This window comes from Paroedura picta, chromosome 6 (genome assembly GCF_049243985.1).
Source record: "Paroedura picta isolate Pp20150507F chromosome 6, Ppicta_v3.0, whole genome shotgun sequence".
In the NCBI taxonomy this organism is placed as follows: Eukaryota; Metazoa; Chordata; class Lepidosauria; order Squamata; family Gekkonidae; genus Paroedura; species Paroedura picta.
Window position 1 is genome coordinate 74,952,052 of NC_135374.1, and position 16,316 is coordinate 74,968,367.

General features: G+C 40.8%; 1 protein-coding gene across 15 annotated transcripts in view; it reads left to right on the top strand.

Moving 5' to 3' along the window:
- The window catches only part of MAP7D2 (MAP7 domain containing 2), an 88,595-nt gene that overhangs the window by 60,332 nt on the left and 11,947 nt on the right, over positions 1 to 16,316 (top strand). For 8 of the 15 annotated variants that reach the window (XM_077343085.1, XM_077343086.1, XM_077343071.1 and 5 more), the window contains 5 exons: positions 1,037 to 1,159; positions 2,456 to 2,604; positions 6,953 to 7,080; positions 11,604 to 11,836; positions 13,834 to 13,960. In XM_077343085.1, coding sequence (XP_077199200.1) covers positions 1,037 to 1,159; positions 2,456 to 2,604; positions 6,953 to 7,080; positions 11,604 to 11,836; positions 13,834 to 13,960 — 760 coding nt within the window. The remainder of the gene's footprint in view (positions 1 to 1,036; positions 1,160 to 2,455; positions 2,605 to 6,952; positions 7,081 to 11,603; positions 11,837 to 13,833; positions 13,961 to 16,316) is intronic. The other 7 variants (XM_077343075.1, XM_077343080.1, XM_077343079.1 and 4 more) reach the window with 3 other exon arrangements.

The following is a 16,316-nucleotide window of genomic DNA, read 5'->3' on the forward strand; positions in this document are numbered from 1 at the left end:
AGAAATAGTTCCCTGTTTTCTTAGTACTGTTGATAAACTAAGTACTGTTGATAAACTTAGTACTGTTATTAAACTTTCTGTTGCACACCTTAGATTAAAACTTGTTTTCTTTATGGCCAGATTTCTAAGGGGCATCTAATGCTCCTTCAGTACATAGGTATGTTATTATGATTGCTTTGGAACAAATTTCTGGATCTTGGCCTACTTTTCTCAGCCATAGATGGTTAAGAGGCTGGCATTTTGTATTTTGGCCTACTTTTCTTAGCCATAGATGGTCAAGAGGCTAGAATTTTAGATCTTAGATGGTCAAGAGACTGACTTTTTGCCACATAATGTAAAATCCTATCCTGACCCTGACCATCTTTGCAGAGCCAGATGGTTGCGCCATGTCTGCCAGCAAATCATCACAATCAACACTACAAACTTTGCCAGTGCATCTTCCCCCAGTTTCTGTGGCCCAGAAATGCGAACAGAGGTGATGGAATGTGTCCCACAACTGAAAGATTAGGATAACTTATGCACTGTACCTTTAGGTAGGAGTGCTGTCCATGTGAGAGTACTGCTGACTACTCCTTTGCTGGTGAAAAGGCTTCAGATCCTGTTCTAGCATTTGATGGAATAAATTGCTACTTCTAAATATGCAGTTTATGAACCTGCTTAATTAAGGTTTAGAATTTTCTGCAGATTTATCAATTGTGAATACTGAAGGGGTAGAATAAGAAAATAGCAGTTCATCTAGAAACCAACATTAACTTATAAACATGGGGAAGTCTTCCCCAGTCTTCAGCCTTTTTCTGGTTAATCACAAAGGAAGTTCATACTTTAGAACATTTTGTTAATTAGACTGCTTAGTCTGCTTAGCTTAAAACAATGAGAATCAAATAATTCTTTCAAAGAAGAAAGATCTCTTGTTTATAAACATTTCTGGTTTTCCTTTGTTCATTTTTTTTCGTCATTCATTATATTTTTGCATGTTTTCAGAAGTGGCTTTTCCCCACTTTAAGTTAAACATTTTCCATTTGTTTCCATCCTTCAGCTCACCGCATGCACCTTAGTCCAATGGAAAACTTTTTAATTTCTCGACTGTTGACTCCCACACAAGCTTCTTTAGCCAGAAGCAGAAGTTCATTAGTGCTTTCTGAGCAATACAATGATTCAGGTAAACCTAATCTCTTTAGGAATGTGTAAGACACACCACAAAATTTGGATGGAGAAACTTAAGCTTGGTTCAGCTATAAGGGTAGACAAAGCCTGGGGGATTGTCAAGTCTGTGTTATCACCAGCGCCTTCTTTTTTTCCTTCATGTGTGGCCAGCTAAATAGTTGTCTGCAAGCCTGTAGCCAACCCTAGTTTGCCAAGACACCAGAACTGGCTTTCCCTGAAAACCAGGATTCCAAAGTAAAACAAAGTAATACAAAGACAGAGACACAGTTTGCCAATGGATATGAAGACAACTTGCACTTTCTGGCAAAATACTGGCAAAATAATTAGGTGGTAGCAAATTAGTGCAGAGGAAACCACCCCGAGGCTCATTTGCATTGTGGAAAACCATAGTTGGCCCTTATGTCTGAACCATGCCCTTCTTTTTGGTAAAGCTTTGTTTTAAGATTATAATAAGTGCATCCTTAAAAATGAAAAAAGGAAGAGCTCCTCATGAGCATTGACCCTGAATATTATCTGTATAAGTGCTTTAGTAATAAATTTGTACATAGTTATGAATAGCTCAGTTAGAGCCTCTTGTGGCGCAGGGTGGTAAGGCTGCCAAAATGCTGTCTGAAGCTCTGACCATGAGGCTGGGAGTTCGATCCCAGCAGCCAGCTCAAGGTTGACTCTGCCTTCCATCCTTCTGAGGTCAATAAAATGAGTACCCAGCTTGCTGCGGGGTAAAATGGTAATGACTGGGGAAGGGAATGGCAAACCATCCTATATTGAGTCTGCCATGAAAACGCTAGAGGGCGTCACCCCAAGGGTCAGACATGACTCAGTGCTTGCATAGGGGATACCTTTACCTTTATGAATAGCTAAGCTAAGTGATGATAATGATGCATATAGGCAGTGAACTGCTCTAATTTTAGCTTATTTGTAAAGCTAGTAATATCAATAACATAAGTCAGTTTTCGGACTGACTTCTGTGGGCAAGGGATACGATTGAGGCCTCTATAGTAGTAAGCAGAGATTAATTTAATCCACTGATGTGTCTCAATAGAACAGTTTGTATTTAAACTGATCTTATTTAGGAACCTGCTGAAATACAACTCATAATTCAAAAAGCAAATATTTCACATTTATAATTTTAGTAAAGGTATTTGGGGTCAAAATGCCAGTGTGAAAATGCAGACAACTTTGCACAATAATCAATTTGAATGGATTGTGATGTGCTTTTCCCCCACTCTTTTCCCTCACTTCTTTTGTCTGTGTTCCCTATTGCTCTTGCTATTGTTCTATAACTCTTTAGTATTCCATATCTGTCCTCGTGTAGCACCAGCTAGCCCTCTTAAATCTCCTTACAAGCCATCCCCCACCCGAAGCTTGGAGAGAAAGAAGGCAGCTTCTGCTTCCACATCTGATGCAATGAAGGGGGCATCTGCTGCTGAAATTTCCCAGGTAGGTTTGGAACTTTCTGGGGTCTATATTTTTATGGTGGATAACTGTTCTGTATCTAAAGAAGAAGATGCCCCCCTCCCTCTCTCTCACACACACAGAGTTAAGTTAATTCCTTTGATCACTGGCACTTTCAATAACACTAAATTGCTGTATTGTGTGGAAACTTTACCTATAATCCAGTTTGCATCTCTGGAATCAAAATGTTTTCCCAAAAAAAGTTTTGAGAACTAATTAGAGCGTATCAGTAAAAGTGTGTCTTACTGTCAAAAGCCACACTGCATAAGAATATCTTTACGTTTCACAGAGTACATTGTCCTTTAAATGTCACAGCATGCTTTCTCCCAGGATTTATAATAATGAGAGAAAAGCAGAGATAGTGTATCAGTGTAAAGGATTTGACTGTTTGTTCCAAAAATTTCTAACTCAGCACAAAAAGAGCTTGTGTTCAACAGGTAAATATTGCATGTTTACCTCTCACATTTCCTATGCATTTAAAGAAAATTTAAGGAACAGGATATAATCTTTTAATGCCAAGTGAGATATGTTTTAATCATATTGCCAGTCTGGCATTCTCCATGTCTTGTATTTTGCAACTCTGCATGGAGCTGAAAAATAACGAGATGGGGACATGTTATTTCCCACATTAGATCATGGACTCTTTCCACATAAACAACAGAAGAATCCTGTGGCACTTTAAAACCCAACAAGTTGCGCCTTTGGTTTTCTATAAAGTGACTAAACAAGGTCTTTTAGCATAGTGTTCACACTTATTTTTCTGTCAGTTCTCTCTGTATTTAAAAAAAACCCAGCCCACCCAGCAACAATAGCCCTGCTGTCTATTGATTCCCTTCACTGCAAATGACCAAGGGACTTTGCACCAACAAAGTATTTGCTACAATAAAGTTATCAGTGTTTAGAGGGCCATAGGATGCTGCTGCATTGGGCTAATTCAACTACTCTATTGGAATTTGTATCCATGGAAAGCTATTTTCCATAGGCTAAGGGGATGGGGGGAGGACTCTGGCTCAGTTAGCCAAGGTGCAGGCAGCATAGAACAGAATAGTAACAGAATAGAATCAGCAACAGGATCCCCCCCCTATATTCTTAGCCATAGAGAAATAAAACAAAAGTTTTTACTGGTAGACAGGAGAAACACCAGATGTTTTCTAATACCAGAGACAGGCTTTTTATTTATGTTAATGCTATGCTTTCCCCATAAAGTTTGAAAACAACATTTATTATGGCTATATATTCTCATATCCCATTGTAATTAAAACTGCTGCTAACAACATCTAAGCTAGATTCAAGGGGTAGCCGTGTTGGTCTGAAGTAGCACAACAAAAATTGAGTCCAAAAGCTCTTTTAAAACCAACAACGATGGCATGAGCTTTCGAGTGCAGGCACACTTCCTCATACTCATGTGGCATAAAATGGCTTAATTTGGATATTGTGACACAGTTTACTAATTTGCCACAATTTACTTTTGCCTTCTATCTGTACGCTCATGATCCTTGTTCCATTTAGTATGTGGGAAAGTGCCTACACTCAAAAGCTCACACTTTGAATTAATCTTTATTGGTTTTAAAGTAAGGTGACCAGAGTTTAACATTGGTAAAGCAGGACACCATTGACCGGGGGTGGGGGTGGTGGTACTTGATTAAAAATTTGGTCTATATGGAGTAACAAGAAGTTTCATAGAATGCATAGAATGCAAAAATAGTATTGTAATATATTTTTTTAAATTTCAACATAAGTACAATTTGGCAGGTACCCCCAGGTGTCCCTCCAAAAGTGGGACAATCTGGTCACCTTATTTTAAAGGTGCTATTGGAATCAATTTTTGTTAAGCATCTAAGCAGCTTACTTCCCCCCACACACACAGAATAAAAGGAATAGCTGAGTATTGCTTGCCTTTTCAGTCATTCCTACCTATCTCTTGTAGAATATATAAAACTCCAGCCTGTATCCAGGCATGAAATCTCCAGTGCGTAAACGGTCTAGATGAGACGTTGGGGAACTAGGACTGGATTTTCACTTCTTTTAACATCTCTAAATAACAGTCTCAGGTAGGGTAGGATTATTTATAACAGAACGTTGCATCTCTAGAGATGCTGTTTCTCTTGGTGTAGAAAACATGCATGGGCCTTGAGAGGCCTTGGAAGGCTCAGTGGAAGAGCCTCTGCTTGGCATGCAAAAGCATCTCCAGTTAAGGATCATGTAGTAGGTGTTGTGAATGACCTCTGCCTTTGAGCCATTGCCAGTCTGATACCAATGCTTCATGACCAATATGTTTCCCTCATAATGGCCATAACATTCAGGGGGAGAGAGCTGTTTCCATGAGGAACAGATTACCTAGTGCTGTAGTCCAAATCCAAATGACCCCCATCCCCCACACAGCTGCTGTTAAATATGTTTAAGGGAATGGGAGATCTGATCATGGATCTCCAGCATCTTATCTAGCACAGCACAGAGAATGATCAGATGTAGTTGCACTTCTTAAGCTGTAGTGTGCCAGTGCTGGCATGGGAGAATGAGCAGGGGGAGCATCAGGTAAACTAATTAGAACTCTTTGGAAGGGGAAAGGCAAGGTAAACAAATTAAAATCTCAAAATGAGAGTAACATCTGCCATGTAAGAACTGTCTTTATATCAATCAATCAGTTGCTTTATTACGATCCAAGATCAGCATGCAGACATATACACCTGTCTTTATAAAGTCTTTTTCCACAAAGGTACACACTTATGTTGTTGATGCAGGTGTTGCGACAGTGTAGCAGAAAAAGAGCTTCCACATGGCTAGGTTTTCCCATACTATCCCTGCCTCAATCGCCCAGCAGTGGCCACCCTCTCCCCTAGCACTACTGTTTTCTTTCTTTATTTTTTAAAGAAATGTCAATTGAATATAATTCTAACAATGAAACAGTTTGTAAATCAGATTCTCTGAATTACAGGGTCATTTGTTTTTAAGTCTCTGTCTTTCCCTTGAGGGACATATGTCTGCAACTAAAGGAGCTAAAGACTTGCATTTAAAAAATAAAAGAAAATGAAAGCAAGGAATTGAGAGAACCTGAACAAAGATTGCTATAATGATCTTCAGTTCCTAATTTTTTAAAAAGGAAGGAACAAAACAGTGGGGCGGTGGCAATAAATTTTATTCACTTTGTGTGCCACAACACATTTTGCTCAGCATTTCCTCGCGTGGGGAGAGGTATCTACATAAACATTAAAATAAAGGGGGGATTAATTCCCAATACTAAAAGACATGTTGAAAGGTTACAAATGTCAAGAAAAAATATTTTGTGTAAGTGTATTTGTGAAAAATATAAAGACAGAGTTCTTGAGCATGTACAAAGTACATTATGATGTCTTGAAAATGTAGTACACTTAGCAAAATGAAGACATATTAGAGAACAGAAAACTATTAGAGTGATCTGATATCTGACTATGATCACATATGATCACATATTTCCATGGCATAACCGTTTTTTCCCTTCATTCCTTGGCTTTATTGGTGTGCCCCCCCCCCAGTGGTGGTGGGAGGAAATGGAAACAGAGTAGATAGGATTGTAAAAATCTGAACTTTACATTTGCATTTATTTATTTGCTTACTTCATTTATTTACGTGCTCACATAGCAGTCATTAAGCCCTTGGTGTGATCTTTACCAAAACCTTTGCAAAAAAAAAACACATTTGGGAATGATCAGAAACTCCAGGAGGTACATGAGTGTGCCACAGTGCTGTGGGAAAGCATGGGGGAGTGGGAACCAGCGTCCCAACAGTATCAAACATTGGGCAAATCACCCCTTTGGAAATGGCCAAGGCCTCCAAACTAGGTACTGAAGGTTCCCTTAGAGGCACTAGCCCTGTGCATCCAGGGTGGTGCTTAGTCTTCCCATGGAATATGAGCAGCAGAGCCCATGGGATTGGCTCAGATCACATTTTAAACTTCCCTCTGTTTGAAAATCAGTGTGCCACACAGTAAATCTAAAATATCCTTACATTTGCAGAACTGTTTGCATCCTGGTCACACACACACAAAAAGTATAGTCTGAGTAAATTCCAGCCATGGGAACTTTACTTCACTACTATTTTAGAGATATACTGTGTTTATCCACAGAATATTTAGCAGTGTTATACTGTGCTTGCAGTTATGAGACAATGCATATTATATTAAATTACATTAAGCTTTGAGGATCAAATAAGGGGCATAGAAGCTGCAATCACCTATAAGGTTTTATATATTTAAACAATATATTTTTGCTCATGAAACTCTGCTATAAATTAGTCTGTCACTGAAATATTGTTTTGCTCAGATAACAGAGGAAAAACACCTGTATTTTTTTTTAAGAATGAGAAGAAAAAGAAAGAGAAACGGCCCACAACGACTGGCATTACATCTGGGTTGGGATCTCCTCTCAGAAGATGTGATTCTCCAGCATCCATGTCTAAAAGATCAGCTTCACCTGCAACCCCTAAGTAAGAACATTTGGCAACCTTTCAGTAACACCCAATAAATTAGAACTGTACACAGGGAGGAATCCCGTCCTCAGCTATTGATAGACTTCAGCTCTATTAAGCAACTGATTTACTGTGAATAATGCTTTTAGGCACGTAGGAAGGGGGCAGTTCTTCAGGGAGAGAGACTACCTATTCTGATGTGTGCAGACTTTGTTTAATAATAACATAGCATGTGAGGGAGGGTTAATATTGGAGCACTAAGGGTTGATGGTCCCTCTTGGGTAGAGGATCCTGGACAGCATGAACAAGGTTCATTTTCCAAAGTAACTTCACATAAAAATTAGTGCAGTGAAAAATAACTTGTTTAAAACTGAACGCCTATCTCATGCATATCAGCAAATGGGGAAAAGCTATGGGATTTCATACAAGAAGTGCTGTGATCTGGTGGGATATTATGAAGTAGTGTCAAAATGTACAGTAAAACCAATAGAGAGAAGACCTGCATTTTCCTGAAGCTTTAGAAAGAATGAGCATGTGAAAATAATAATTAAAACTGGTAAGTGCTGGTAAGGACAAAAAGAAAAAGATATGTGTGTCTGTGTCTGACATTGGAGGAGTGTCAGTTTATAGCAGTAAAGAGTGACTGTGGATGGAATGGGTTGATAGGATAGAGCCAAATAATTTGTCCTATGCTGCTATTGCAAATACTGATGACTTGCCTTGCTTAGACATGTGCCCAGGCAAAGTATGTAAAAACTTCAATTAGTCTTTAAACAACTCCAGTAGTTGTATGAGGACATATTCACACACAAGCGTGATAATTATCTGATACAGTATCCCTGGCTGCATATTTATTTATTTGTTTGTTTATTTTTGCGATTTCTATCCCACCTCTCCCAGCAAGCTGGCTCGCGCCGGATCCCAGATAAAACCCCCAATAGAATATACAATATTATCCCATTAACCCCCCCCCCATCCTCCCTGTGGTGACGACAATTCCAAAATCCCATAGTGCTAGCTATCATCCGGTGTCAGGGGGTGGGGGTCATGTCATTTGTTATATACCTCTTTAAGCACCAGAATATTTAAAAGTAGTACTTTAAAATTAGTACTTACCCACAGTGGCTGTAGCATATGGATCTGGGGTTACCATAATGATATTTGAGCATTCATTATTATATCAAGGTTCCTTTTTCTTACAGAATATATATTTTAAGTATTTTCAGGTTATGGGAACATATCAGTCTAGATTAAGTTAGAATTGACTTGTAGCACACTAATTTGTGAGAGCACATTCTAAAGGATTTGCCGCTAATCTGTTCAATTTCTGTCTTCCAGTTTGTCAGTGGCTACTTCGCTGACAAGGACATGATCCTAATTCATACTTTGCCTGAGAAAAATTGCCTGCAAGTCCAGTCCTCACTTGATGCCATATTTATATCTCCTCTTTTTAACTATGATAGAAAACAGAATCTAATAGAACCTTTAAGATTGCCCAAATTTATTCTGGCATAAAGTTTAATGAGCATCATATGGTGCAATGCAGGGGTGCCACGAAATGACTCTCCAGATGTCCATGGACTACTATGGACAGCATGCTGACAGGGATGCATGGTACTGGTAGTCTATGGACATGGGAGAGCCACAATTTGGCCACCCTGGTACAGAGGATTTCTTTAGAGGGTTTTTTTATCTGCACTCATGTAAATCATTCCAGTAAGAGTCCCTGTGTAAGGACCTTAAACTAACATGGTTATTAGACATAATGAATAATAAAAAAGGTCAAGGTTCCAACCTCTCATGGAATGCAGATCATCTTTATTAAATGTTGTCTATCTGTCCTCCATTGAGAGGCCAGAACCTTGGGCTTCTCTCATCATCTAACAACTAAATCTTTTCCAGCTGTTTACACAGGGACTTCACACTTGAATGATTTATCACAGGTAAATCCCCTTCTGTAGTTTTGGTTATAAAAATATCTAAAAAGGTTTTCCACACAGGGATTCTAGAATGGAGGAGATGGTTTGGATGCATTCCAGGCTGGTTTCAGGCACGGTTATGGAACTGAAACAGTCTTGATTATACTGGTAGATTACATGCACCAGGACATAGATGAGGAGTGTGACCTTGTAAATTTTTTGGATCTCTTTGTGAATCATGGTATCATTTTGGATGTCTGCTGGGGCTGGGACTGGAAAGTACTGTATTGTGTTGGCTTTAGTTCTACCTTGAGTAGGGCCCTCTCTACACTCACCATTTAATTTTGATTCGAAGCAGTATCTCTTTAATCCTGAAACTGTTTGCATCTGATCCTGCCCTCTGCACCAATCTTCTTACTCGGATTTTCTCCTCCAAATCACAGCGTTTAAATCTGTATGCTAAAAAGAAAAAATGGACTGCCAAGATTTTTTTCTCCCCCTCCCTTCATTTGTTTGAGCTGTTAATTGGTCTCTGTTGATTGGTTTCCATCAGGAGGAGGGTTTTCACTTTTGAGCTTTTTGCATTTCAGTGCTTCTTGTTTTAAAATGAGGCAAGTTCTTTTAAAGTTAAGGGGATGCTTAACACTTCCTTTAAAATGATTGTAAGGGAGCGGGAGGGGGGAAAGGCTTTTCAAAAGCAAAGAAATTTAAAATTCCTATTTGGGGAAAAGACAACCCCCAGGCAGGCTTGAACCCACAAAACTATGATTCCCAAGTAAGTGTCTTTACTGACTGAGCCACAATAGATACACTGCATTCAGAGTCTCTATGCCAGGTTTTTCTCTTACTTCTTTTCCCCAAAGGAAGACAGACAGTGCCCCCTTATATTAGTTTTATTTTTAAAAGGAATCCAGTATCCTCCTCAATTTAAAAAATAAATTGCCAAGCTTGGAAAGAGAGAGCAACCTATTCCCCCCCCCCCCCATGAAACACATGTGGAGATGAAGGCAGCAGGAGACAGAGACTGGCTGGTCTTTTAACTCCTTCTGATTTGAATCCTTGAGGCATTACTTCAAGGGGGCTTAAATTAGGGGAAATAACTTCACGGCATGAAAGCTCAGACAATTTTTAGGTGGCACCAGAAGTGAAAGGGTCTGCTGCCGCCAGGAGCCAATCATCAGAGATCTCTGCACAATGTCCATGCTGGAGGCGTGGCTGGTGAGAGAGAAGAAAATCTGAAAGAGGCAGGGCATCTGCACCCGGAAGAGAGTGCCGTGGGTCTGCATTTCCTTGATGGATACGCTGGGGAATAAGTAGTGTGACTCCACAGTCACTCCTAAACAGTGCTGATTGGAGGAAAAACCCGAACTGCATCAGAGTTATCAGGGCCAGATGCAAATGGCTTTTTTAAAATCGAGCCCAATGAGTTTTAAAAGGCCAGTACAGATAAGACCTAGGTTTCAGAATGTGATGCTGGGAGACTGCTGTTGTGCCCTTTGGCCTCTGACATGCAGGGTACCACAGATTTGTATCTTAGCCATGCTTTTCAACACATATGTAAAGCCACTCGGAGAAATCCTCTGGACTGCGTGGCCACCAATATGTAGTCAGCTCTATCTCATTCTTCTAGTATATCTGAGGGAAGCTGTGAAAATTATGAACAGGTGCCTGGAGGTAGTTTTGGGATGGATGAGGGCTAATAAATTGAAAATCCTGATGAAAAAGAGGTGCTACTAATGGGGAAATAGGCTTTACCTAGAAATTTTGATAGCTCCTATTCTGGAAGAGGTTGCTATCACCCTAAAGGAGCAAGTATTGGATAAAGAGATGGAAGTGGTGTCCAAGGTTGCTTTTTACTAGTTTCAGTTGGAGCACGATGTATGGCCCATATTAGGCAGCCGCAGGAAAGATCTTGCCCCTATGGCGGATGGTCTAGATTTGAATCTTGCCTAGAAGCTACAGTGCATACAGAATGCTGCAGCCAGAAGGTTGCCTGCTATGGGTCATAGGGGCCATATCACTTCAGTTTTGTTCCATCTATGCTGGCTTCTACTTCGTTTCCAGGCCCAATTCAAGGTGCTGATTTTGACCTTTAAAGACATATATTGCTTGAGGCCAACATACCTTAAGAGACCGCCTTCTCCAAATGAGCCTCTTTTATCCCTGCTTTGGATGCTCCCACTATTTCAGCATAGACTGGTGACAACCCGAGAAAGGCCTTCTTGGTCATGGCACCAAAACTTTGAAACACCCTCCCCAGTGAGATTCAACTTTCTCCCATGAACATTGTCTTCTGTAACTTTTATTGGCCCTGCTCCCTTATTGTATTTTGTGTGTTGATATGTTTTGATAGAATAATTTATTTTAGATATACTTTATTTCAAATTCTATTTTGATGTTTGCTGCCTTGCAAACCTTATTTGAGTAGAAAGGCAATATACAAATGTTTTAAATAAATAAAATATTCCTTTCACAAAGTAGTGTTTTTTAATACATTTATGCAATTGGCAAACAGATCCCCCTTTGGAACTGATGTAAAAAGGGAGGTGCCATCAACTGTTCGCTGTACTTTCTGCATTCTGTAGCTAGTGTAATTTTTCATTTAATTTGAATTCTTTTTAGGATGGTTACAAAGACTTACCCCCAGTCTCCCAAAACTACTAAGCAATATCCTGCTTCTCCTGTGAAAAATCGGGTCACTTCAAATCTCAACCAAGAAACACCTAAGAAAAAGACAGAAAAACATAAGGACAGTCAGAGGGAGAATATTAGCCAAAAAATCCAGGCATCTCCGTCAGAAGAGGCTGTAAGCCACATGGTTGCTGAAAAATGTGTGCCTTCTTCAAACAGTGAAGGTATGTTTTGTATGTGAGAGAACTTTCAACACTGTGACTTTAATAGGGCAGAGGGTTTTAAATTTTCAGGCAATGTCCCTTTGTACTGTGCCAATTCAAATGACTGGTTATGCAGTTTTAATACTTTCAGTAAAAACAAATTGACATAGCCCCAGAGGTATGACCCATGCCATGACTTTTATAGTCGTTTCCAATAGGAACTGTCAACATGGAACCCTTAGCCAGGCTAACACTGTGATGTCAATAAAATCTGGAGTGGTTTCCGGTCTAAAAAGGCCCATAAGCAGTCAAAATACAACTTAGAAGACAGCATAATTCACATGAAGACCTTACTTGCCTTTTTGCATTTCTGTATCACCTCTCTCACAGCACAACATCGTGCTCTGGACACTAAAATACAAAGATAATTTGTATTTTAGATTAAATAGAAAAATACACTTTAAATATTTTATTCTACTAACCTCTTAAGGGCAGCATGCGTATTAAGTACGGTCAAGGCACTTCTGAGTTACGGTGGCCCTAGGAATTGTCTTTCAAAGCATCCTATCCTTAATAGCCTTAGTCAGGCCTTGCAAATGGAGGGCCATGGCTTCCTTGACTGAGTCAATCCATTTCATGCTGGGGCTTCATCTTTTCCTGTTGCTTTTCCTGGTATTATTGTTTTTTCATTCACTCTTGTATTTTCATCAAGAGTATATAGCTTCAGTCACTTTAGCTTCTTGTGAGAGTTCAGGCTTGATTTGATCTAGAACTGACATACTTGTTTTTTTGGAATATACATAAAACTCTCCTCAACAGCCACATTTCAAATGAACCAATTTCTTCCTGTCAGCTTTCACATCCATACATAGTAATGGTTGCAAGTGACACATCTTTACACTTCAGAATAAATACTAATTCCTTCACAGTTGCCCATCTCATTCTCCTTCTGATTTCTTGGTTGCAGGCTCCCTTAAAGGTAAAGGTAAAGGTATCCCCTGTGCAAGCACCGAGTCATGTCTGACCCTTGGGGTGACGCCCTCTAGCGTTTTCATGGCAGACTCAATACGGGGTGGTTTGCCAGTGCCTTCCCCAGTCATTACCGTTTACCCCCCAGCAAGCTGGGTACTCAGCAGGCTCCCTTAGTATAAGTCAATTATATAGGGACAGGTTTACACCAGCTTAAGAGAGGCAACCTCTAATCTGGAGAGCCTGGTTTGATTGCTCACTGCTCCCCATGCAACCAGCTGTGTGACCTTGGACTATTCAGAGTCCTGTTAGAGCTGCTCTGACAGATTTGTTTTGTCAGAGCTCTCTCAGCCCTGCCTACCTCAACCAAGTGTCTTTTGTGGAGAGAGGAAGGGAAGGTGATTGTAAGTCACTTTGAGACTCCTCCAGGTAGTGAAAACTGGGATATAAAATAAAACTCTTCTTCTTCTTTCATACAGCTGTCTTGATTGGCTGTTTGGGATGGTGCTGGAAAGGATTTTGGACCCTTTGTCTGTCTTCTCTTGTTCCTGCTTGGAATGTACAACCTGCTGACACTGACTAATTTGGTGTAGTTCATGCTGACCAAATAGAACATTTGATATAATGCATTAACATAGGATACTTTGGTCTCTATATTTGTTGCTTCACGGGTCTAGCCATTGACTATGCCCAGACTCCACAGTACATTCAAAGGCTTGTCATAAAACTCCAACAATGATTTCTAAACAAAGCAGCTTTGAAATGGGGTGATCTGAAAAGAGACATGATAAAACCCTTCCTAATGTGTATATACTTCCTCAAGTTCCCCTCCAAGGCTGCTTCTCCCCACAGGTACATGTTTGCAAGGTGTAATTGCATGTTAGAACTTAATGAGAAATATTCTCTTCCCTGTGCTTAAGATTTTCACACTTTGCCTAGAAGCAGCAGCTGTCTGGCTTTAGTTAATACATACTTACATGAAATGTGTAGTCTGGCAATAAATTTCCTGTCTGCTACCTTGTATTCTAAACCTAAAAATATTTCACTAGGGAAACTTGCAGCAGGAACTACTGATGCTGAAGAAGCTACAAGGATTCTAGCAGAGAAAAGACGTCAGGCTCGCCTCCAGAAAGAACAAGAGGAAAAAGAAAGGCAGGAGAAGGAAGAACGTGAAAGGTATCTTTCTTTTCCTGGGGAAAAAAAAACATGTACACCAAGGCAGCAGAGGATTTATATGAAGATAATCTTCAAGTCAGGATTTAAGTTCATGAAAGGTCTGAATTTTAACCATTCAGTGTTTGATTATTATGATTATCCAAGTTGTGGTGCACCTTGCCTGTGACCTCTCAGAATCCTATAATTTTGGACACTTTCCCTGAGGAAGCTGGGTAGCTGCAGGATACAAGAGGCATAAATGCTCCTTCCTTATGGTTGCCAACAGGCCTGTCCGTTTAATGAGAGACTAACCTGTGTAAATTGGTAGCTGATGTATTTCATGGCATGGTGGCTAATAACATTGTCTGATGTTACTCAAATCAGACCATGAACCAGGTCTGTCACATCCCTAGCTTCTATACAACCAAGTCATAAGGCAACAGGTAAAACTGGAATAGTTCAGCCTATTACATATACAATTCCCATTTTAGCTCAGTAAATCTTGGACAGAGAAAAATCAAAAGTAACAAACCACTTAACCAACAAGTAACTTTATAACCTTAACAAGATAAGGTAAAGGTAAAGGTATCCCCTGTGCAAGCACCGAGTCATGTCTGACCCTTGGGGTGACGCCCTCTAGCGTTTTCTTGGCAGACTCAATACGGGGTGGTTTGCCAGTGCCTTCCCCAGTCATTACCGTTTACCCCCCAGCAAGCTGGGTACTCATTTTACCGACCTCGGAAGGATGGAAGGCTGAGTCAACCTTGAGCCGGCTGCTGGGATTGAACTCCCAGCCTTATGGGCAAAGCTGTCAGACGGCTGCCTTACCACTCTGCGCCACAAGAGGCTCATCTTAACAAGATACCAACAAGAAATAGTCAGCCCCCCAACTAAGAAAAGAAATAAGAGACAGTTGTGTCACAGACACAAAATAAATCAATTCACTCATCATTATGTGTAATCGTGTTAACTTAACACAAGAACCCAAGTAAAATGTCTTTAATCCAAACTGTTCTGCCCTCTTGGCTAGTCCAGAGTAAACAAACCCAGAGATTGGGACCAGAATATGCAGTGGGGAAAATAGGAATATGACTTCAGACTTGGGGAAAGGACTCCCTAACTTGGATGCAGTTGGAATGGCTGCAGCAATAATGGGAAGGGGAAGACCAGGGTGGGGGACTGGGAAGAAGGATTGTAAAGGTTAAATTTGGAAAGACAAGCTTATGGGAGATAATCATACTCTGCCTGACTGTGTTCGTGGTGATTAGAAGGTTCTGTATAGAATACAGGAAAGAGGGACTAAATTTACCAAGGGATCAGTGGTGAAGAATCGCTATTGGCACAATAATGGGATCTTTCCTGGCACTGAGCCAGGATTTTGGAATCTGTGATTGGTTAATCGGGGGCTGGATCTTGGTTGATAAAGCTCTGAATCTGATATCCTATTGGTGTGAACTTAGGATCTGGGCCATGATAGGACAGTGTAGCCAACCTATAGAAAAAAAGGCAATGGAATGTGCATGGAAGATGCACCAGGGTTAGATGTCAATTTGACATGGATAGACCAATGCTATCTGACACATAACTAAATGGTCCTTCTGGGACTTATTAATCATCCTGGAATTATATTGGCAAAGGAAATTTCACTGGCTTTGATTAATTATCTTGCAAAGCCTGTGTCATACTTTATGTCCAAGGTATGAACTAGTTGTGACATTTGATTGATGCATTTCTGTTGCATCTGAAATATTTGACTCAGTGGTGAACCTAGCCTATTAGGAACCCGGGGCAGCTGGGTGAGCAGAGTTTGGTGACGCAGGGGCTTGGGGGTGCTTGGTGACATGGGGGCTAGGCATGGTGACATAGACAGTGAGGGTATACGTGTGGCCTGCCCAGGTGGACTCTGCAGCTGTCTGGCAGAGTGTGCACAGAACTACCTTGTTGCAAGTTTCTGGCAGCTGCAGCTCCAGCTGGGGGGCCATTGGCTCTGGCTGTGGGAAAATGGGAGCCTCCCGGTGCTACTTTCCTGGCTGTTGCAAAGCCCAGCACAGTCAGGATCACCTTCTGCATTTCCTGCTTCTCACGCGACTTGAGGAACCAGCAAGGGAGGCAGAAGAAGTGGGGATGGCAGGTGTCAGAGCTGTGCCTTGCTGCCAACTCCATCACCAGCAACAGTGCTCTGGCTGCCCAGGAGCAGGTAGGAAGGGCAGTGCAAGTGGTGAACTACTACATGGACCTGCTGCTGCATACCAGTACCCACCGCCAGAGGCAGGGCATCTGCCAAGGCATGGCTTGTTCCTGAAGAGAGCATCAAGTCATGTCCAGGGCATAAGCCCTACTTACATGCTTGATTAGGCTGTTACCATGTAAGGAATGC